Here is a 6,793-nt window from a genome sequence, read left to right as displayed (position 1 = left end):
CAGGTGAAGTCTGGACTGGTCGGGAAGGACCGAGTCGCAGCAAGAAGTCTGGACTAGCACTACAGCAAAATTGACTTTCCGCAGTACGTCATTAACAGCACACAATTATAGTGTGCCGTTAATAATAGTTTTTACAGCGCACATAATCAAGTGCGCTGCGGATAATAGATTATATTTTAAAATTAACAGTACGCGTTTGCGCACATAATCAAGTGCGCTGCGGATAATAGATTATATTTTAAAATTAACAGTACGCGTTTAACAGTGCACTGCGAATAGTATTTTTCATAGCGTACAAAAATTATACGCTGTTAAAAAGAGGGATAAAAATATTATTAATAGCGTGTATAGACGTACACTATTAAAAAAATATAAAAAAATATTATTTATAAAATTTTAATTTTTTTCTTTAAATTTTTTCGATATTTTTTCTCCCGTAAACTTCGCTGTTTACCGTCCTCTGTTTAGCCTTAGGATCCCTAAATTTTTCGGCATTTTTCTCCTGCAATTTCTCCTTAAGTTTTCCGCCTTTTCACAACATCCCCACCCGACGGCGATCGCAGAGCTCCGCCGCACGCGTTCGCCCGCCCGCGCTCGCCTGCCCGCGCTCGGCCGCCTGCGCTCGCCTGCCCGCGATCCCCCCGACGGCCTGTTTCGCCCGCGCTCGGCCCCCCCGATGGCGTTTCGCCCGCGCTCGGTCCGGCCGCTCTCGACCGCCCGCGGTCACTCCCCCCGCGTGCCTCCCGCCGGCCGCTCTCGACCGCCCGCGGTCACTCCCCCCGCGTGCCTCCCGCCGGCCGTCCATCGTCCTCCTCCAGGTGTCGGGGTTAAGATTTTAGGATTTTAGGATTTCCTCCAGGCGCCGGCAGTCTCCTAGTCTCCTTCTGCACGTTGCAGCTGCAGGTAAATTTAGGATTTTAGGATCCGTTAATTTGTTGATTTTAGGGTTAAGATGTATTTTAAGGTTTGCCATGTTGTATTTTACGATTTGCCTTGTTGTATTTCAAGATGTAATTTATGCATAACGGAATTGCTCAGTCCCTACTTGATATTTCAAGGTGGCTTGAGGTTCAGCCTAGATTGATCAAAGTTTGAAAGATGCTCCTAGGTTGCTGTGTCTCTGCCCTATGTGACTCAACAATTTTATGCATTTCGTGTTATTATTTTTGAGAAAATATATTTAAAAGAACTGTAACTATCAGTTATTCATAATTTATTGTTGTTTGTTTGTGTTTTATTCTTAGGTATGTGAACGTGGATGAGGCTAATGATGTGCAATTGTTCTACTACTTCATCCAATCTGAGACCAATCTGCAATTGATCTTCATATTCAGCTAGCATGCAATGGATCATGTCCTGGCCTTTCTGATGAAATATCTCCCATATTTTCATTGTGGGCAACATTTATGAGATGTGCAATTCCTTTGTCAAGCATATATTTGTCATTAACAGATACTTCAAAATTCTTTCGAGCCACCTGCTATTTTTTGCACATATCTTTCCACCTGGTGAGAAGATTGAGAACATCAATGATCAATACTGGACTTTACGTGCCGAGGAGGTGGGTTTCCATTAGTACTGGGGTTGTATTTGAAATATTATTATTTACATGCTCTATTGTATTGTTTCATCTTTGTTAGCAGACCTTTCCTTCTGAATCAAATTAGCCTTATTTTGCCTCATATATTATGCTTTATAGTATCTTATGAATGATTGGTTACTCTCCTTGCAGATTCCAGAAGAAGAGAAAAACCTTGGTCCTCATGATCGCTTGATTCATGTTTACCATTTTACTAGAGATCCTAATCAGAACCAAATGGCAAGTATAATGTGTTTGACTTGTCCTATTTTTTCTTTTAGATAAAGCTTCCAAGTTTTCCTCATCCATGTGACAAAGAAATTAATTTGTGTTGCCTCTATCCTTGTCATGCCTTGTATCTTTTGATAAAGATCTCACATATTCTAACTATTTCTTACTCGAATTGCCTTTTATGAATATCTGCACCCTTTCTGTGTGCATTGATAGCTTAGTTCATGAAGGTTATTGTTATTATCTGTGAAATCTAAGTTTTCCTACTTCCAATTCAATATACATACAGATTTCCATTTGGTTTATTATACCATAAAGACATTCAGTTTGCTCCAAAATAGTGGCTGATTATGTTAGTTATACAGACCCATGATTATTTCTTACCTCTCTGTATACTCATGTGAAGATAATTTTTTCTAAGAATTTCATCCAATCACATTTCTTGTTTATATACAGCAAGTTCAGAATTTTGGAGAGCCTTTCTTCTTAGTTATTAAGGAAGGTGAGGCTTTAGCCGATGTCAAGATACGCATTCAGAAGAAACTGCAAGTTCCAGATGAAGAGTTTTCAAAGGTACTTTTCTTGATACTTTAATGATTCAATGTTAATTTAACTTCCTTTTTTTATGCGGACCTAATAAATAAATTGTTAAAATGCATTGTGTGATGTAGATATTTAGCTTTGTAAAAATCATGATTTCCTACCTAGCTGTTTCCAAGTTTGCTTATATTCTGTTTTGATTTTTGATTCAGTTATATCGTTGAATCTCACATGATTCTTTTGTTCAATCAGTGGAAAATTGCTTTTATATCACTTGGTCGCCCTGAATACCTTCAAGATTCAGACGTAGTGTCCAATAGGTTTCAGGTATGATTATTTTGGTGTTTCTTCTTATGTTGTCACTCTATAACACAATTAAACTGGTGCAGAGAAGAGATATTTATGGAGCTTGGGAGCAGTATCTTGGTTTAGAGCATTCAGACACTGCTCCAAAAAGAGCTTATACAACTAATCAGGTGTGTTACCCTTTCTATCCAAACTCAATATCGACCTTTCAACTTTTTTTGGGTTAAATTTCATCGGGCTTTGTTCATTTTGACTTTATTTATTAAGGACTGTATTCACATGCAGAACCGTCACACATTTGAGAAATCAGTGAAAATTTATAATTGAAAGTTGACTGGATGTCCTCCCATGGCATCACATGCTGTTACTTCACCAACTCGTGAGTAGGGAGAATGAATTGTATATTCTTAAAATAAAAGCAGCAAGGTGAAATAGAATGAAGACGATTTTACACCAAAATATTTTTGGTGTCTCGAGTGTCACTGCCATCTCGGAGGTAAAACATGGGAGATTCGTCTCTCAATCTGGAGTTCTTGTAATGCCTCGCTCTCATTTTATTATGGCTTGGTGGGTTTTGTTCCATCAAACCTTGGTAGATTTTGTTTATCTTTGGTTCAGTGTAACTTAGTACATAAGAGTTTGGATTATTTTATCTATGTAGATGATTATCTTTAATATATATACACATTGTTTGAGCTATGATTATGGTAATTGTGAATGTGATTTTATTTGATATTTGTATGTGATATTTGTACGGTGGATTATAAATGTTAAAGTTTCGAGCAGGTTATAATTATTTATATTTGTATTATATTTGTATATATAGACATATTGTACTTTAAAAATATAACTATCCGCAGCGCGCGGGGCATGCGCTGCGGAAAATTGCATTCGCAGCACGCGGCCGCGCGCTGCAAAAAATTGCATCTACAATGCGCGTCCGCGTGCTGCGGATGCAATTTTCCGCAGCGCGCGCCTGCGCGCTGCGGATGCAATTTTCCACAACGCATGCTATGCGCGTTACGGATGTATTATAACTTTCAACAGCTTGGGGTTATGCAGCATACAATGTGCGCTGCGGATAGCTTATTTGCGCGCTGCGGAAAGTAAATTTTGTTGTAGTGTAGTCAGAGAGGATTGAGTCACAGTAGAAGTCTGGGCAGATCAGGAAGGATCGTGTCGCAGCAGAAGTCTGGGCTGGTCGAGAAGGACCGAGTCGCAGCAAAAAGTCCTGGGGGCCAGGGACCTTGGCTAAGCATAAAGTCCACAAGTCTAGGTAACTTGGTGGCAAAACGTCTCCCGAGGGGAGTGGGTTAGACTAACCCAGGATTTCGGTAGAAATCTGAAGTTAGACCCACATATAAGGTTTAAGCTGCCTTGTTTGTTTGTATGCTTATCTTGCAGGAACCAGGGAATGGAAGCAAGAAGGAATAGCAAAGGAGAAACAAACAAAGTCAGCTGAACCGAGTTGAGTCGATTCAATTGGTACCTGAGTCGACCTGATACTGGAGTCGACTAGAGATGTTTCTGAGTCGACCTGATACTGGAGTCGACCCAAAGATGATCAGAGTCGACTCAGACGGAGAAAAGGCAACCGCAGCTAGAGAAAAGGCAACCGCGGAGAAATTTGCAAAGGAATCTGCCACGTCGGACTGGAGTCAACTCAGATGGGACTCGAGTTGACTCAAAGCTTCGCAAACTTGGCAAGCGGCTGCAGATTTGGAATCTGACTCAGAAGTGAGTCGACTCAATGAACAGTTGAGTCGACTCAGACATCCTATATAAGCAGCCTTCGACCAGCAGCCAAAGGACAACCATTCCAAGCCTCTATTTTCACAAGTGCTGCTACCAAACGCGAATGGGACCAGACTACTGCCGCCGGGGAAGGTCCAGGAGGAGTGTTTGGCGCTCAGGACCTCTCAGATCCGGCCGCACTTTTGGTTCTATCTTTTTATCACTGCACTCATTTTATTAATAATTGTCTTTATTATTATTGGATTGTAAGACGGGTTTTCTCCACCTCCGAACAAAGTTTGGGAAGGAGACCGATAGTGGACGGACGCTGCTGTGCATAGGCCTTGGACGTACTGACCCTAGGGGTTGGGAACCAAGTAAATCCCGCTGTCCTCTTTGTGTGTTTTTAATATTCCGCTGCTTAGTTTAATTTCAGTTTCGAATGATTTTCAACGAACGCCGAACGCGCTATTCACCCCCCCTCTAGCGCATTCTCGATCCTACACTTTTCTTTCTTCATGTATTTTAATTTTGTAAATTTACTTACATCCCCCGTCATGTGGCTTGAACACCTGCTGTCCATAATCCACATGTTTGTGTCCTTCTTCTCTCTCACCAAAACAACATAAAATATGTCATTTTTAGGTACCAAAAAATTAGATTCACTAATATTTTCTAAATACCTTTTAGGGACCCAAGCTAGTCTAGTTTTGCCCTTGGTGTTTGTTGACTAGTTGACCCTTGCCTTCCTACTAGAGAGATATAAGAGACTTCCTTAGGTCTATAACCTAATCCTGTCTTGTTGTACACTACCCTTTGACTGTTTAGAATCATATCAAGATTTTTAGATCCTAGTGTGAATTTTTCTAAGTATTTCTTTAGATCAACAACTTCAATTTTTAGTTTATCATTTTCCTCACGCAAATCATCATGGTCACACACACTATTCTTAGTGGTCCTAAGTGCTTCTTTTAGTGCCTTGACTTTTGTCTTTGACTTAATGATAAATAGCATTTTGACCGGATTAATTGGGGTTAGATTGAGCTATTTTTAATCTTATTTCTTGTCAATAAATTAGATTTTTGGGTTAATTCTTAATCTTGGATTAATTTTGTCTCTCATTCTATTTTCTTATTAAATTGAGGAATTTATGGATATTAATTTTTATTGTATGTTATCTTGCAAGAAATTAGGATGAAGATAATAAAATTTGGAGGTCCAATTTGAAGAAAAATCAATTCTGGTTCGAGTCGGGTTCAAATCAGATGCAGATTTTGCTCAACCAGCTCAATTCAATAAGTCCCATTGAAGCCCATATCCAATAAGCCCAAATTCAGATTGAAGCCTAGTTCTATTAAGCCCAATTTCAATCAAATCGGTTCAACACACGGTTCAATTCCAAATTCAACAGTCGGTTCAAATCAAAAGCTGCGCCGGTTCATTAGGTTAAAAGCTTCATCCGGTTCAGTTTCAAGGAGCGCCGGTTGAAGCTCAGGGTTAAAAGGTTTCCGCAGGTTCACGCACAAATGGAGGCTCACTATTGTTTTTCACGCGGCCACTGTAGCTTCTCCTCATCCGCGACTCTTTCCTGTGTTCTTCTGTTCTTCGCCGCCGAGCCTCCCCTTTCCACCTTCCAATCAGCGCAAAGCAAGGGCAGCGACTTCCGATTGAAGAGAGCCGACGCCGCTGCAAGATTCCTCGCTAGGAGCTCACGAAGAGGAGGTTCTTCATTTGTCGTTGTACCCTGTTGTTGTGAGTGATTTCTCCAGCAATGACGGCCGGCGATAGCCCGATCTTTCGCATTCCCAGAAGCGCCGGAGATTGTCGGTCCTCGTCTGTGATTTCAGTGGGGAACCCACCAGACTTTGTCTGTGATTTCAGCAAAGGATCCCCGTCGTCTTCGAAGCCGTCGTCCCCGGAGAAGGGCAAGGTAAGGGTTGCATTTCATTACTATTTCTGATGAGTTGTCTGTGATTTCAGCAGGTCATTGGGGTAGCGTCTGAGGATCCGAGCCTTCGTCCCTCCGTTCGTGCCTATTGTGAGTGATTTCTCCAGCAAGTTCGTTGTCCCGTGGCTTGATTCAACCGGAGTTGTGAAGTTCTTCTATTTTGTGCCAATTGGAAGAGGGAAGGAACCCTAGTATTTTCCCTAATCTTGCGCTCTTTATTTTTCCTTTTGTTGTTAGCTGTTATAATCAAAACCCTCGAATACACTGTAAATTTATAAATATGCTCTAATTTCTAACCCTAATTCCTAGCATTAATCTTAACTCTAATTCCTAACTCTAATTCTAATTTGTAACACTAATTCTAACCTTATTCATTGTTGTGTGTTGATTGGTTCTGATAATAAGAAGTTGGTTGGGTTTCGGTGAATTATGTTGAATTATGTGAATGCATGAAG

General features: G+C 40.7%; 1 protein-coding gene across 3 annotated transcripts; it reads left to right on the top strand.

Moving 5' to 3' along the window:
- Positions 1 to 824: 824 nt before the first annotated feature.
- On the top strand, positions 825 to 5,868 carry LOC141835244 (ubiquitin C-terminal hydrolase 13-like). Of its 3 annotated transcripts, none has more exons than XM_074722674.1 (7): positions 825 to 903; positions 1,245 to 1,561; positions 1,733 to 1,819; positions 2,267 to 2,383; positions 2,603 to 2,677; positions 2,740 to 2,826; positions 5,584 to 5,868. In XM_074722674.1, the coding sequence occupies exons 2-7, from the start codon at positions 1,412 to 1,414 to the stop codon at positions 5,713 to 5,715; spliced, it is 648 nt and encodes a 215-aa protein (XP_074578775.1). In that variant the 5' UTR covers positions 825 to 903; positions 1,245 to 1,411; the 3' UTR covers positions 5,716 to 5,868. The 3 variants fall into 3 exon arrangements, with proteins under 3 accessions (XP_074578775.1, XP_074578777.1, XP_074578776.1); XM_074722676.1 differs by lacking the exon at positions 5,584 to 5,868 and adding an exon at positions 2,942 to 3,288; XM_074722675.1 differs by lacking the exon at positions 825 to 903 and adding an exon at positions 1,060 to 1,108.
- Positions 5,869 to 6,793: the final 925 nt, after the last annotated feature.

This window comes from Curcuma longa, chromosome 9, assembly GCF_044706935.1.
Source record: "Curcuma longa cultivar G26 ecotype Majalengka, Jawa Barat chromosome 9, ITB_CL_G26_1.1, whole genome shotgun sequence".
Taxonomy (NCBI): Eukaryota; Viridiplantae; Streptophyta; class Magnoliopsida; order Zingiberales; family Zingiberaceae; genus Curcuma; species Curcuma longa.
This window is presented reverse-complemented; position numbering and strand designations above follow the sequence as displayed.

Excerpts from the sequence above, each read along its gene's own strand:
- LOC141835244 (XM_074722674.1), top strand. The coding sequence starts at position 1,412 with ATGTGCAATTCCTTTGTCAAGCATATATTTGTCATTAACAGATACTTC. Across the intron at positions 2,678-2,739 it reads TAGTGTCCAATAGGTTTCAG|AGAAGAGATATTTATGGAGC; the intron begins GTATGATTATTT and ends AAACTGGTGCAG. Across the intron at positions 2,827-5,583 it reads GAGCTTATACAACTAATCAG|GATGAAGATAATAAAATTTG; the intron begins GTGTGTTACCCT and ends GCAAGAAATTAG.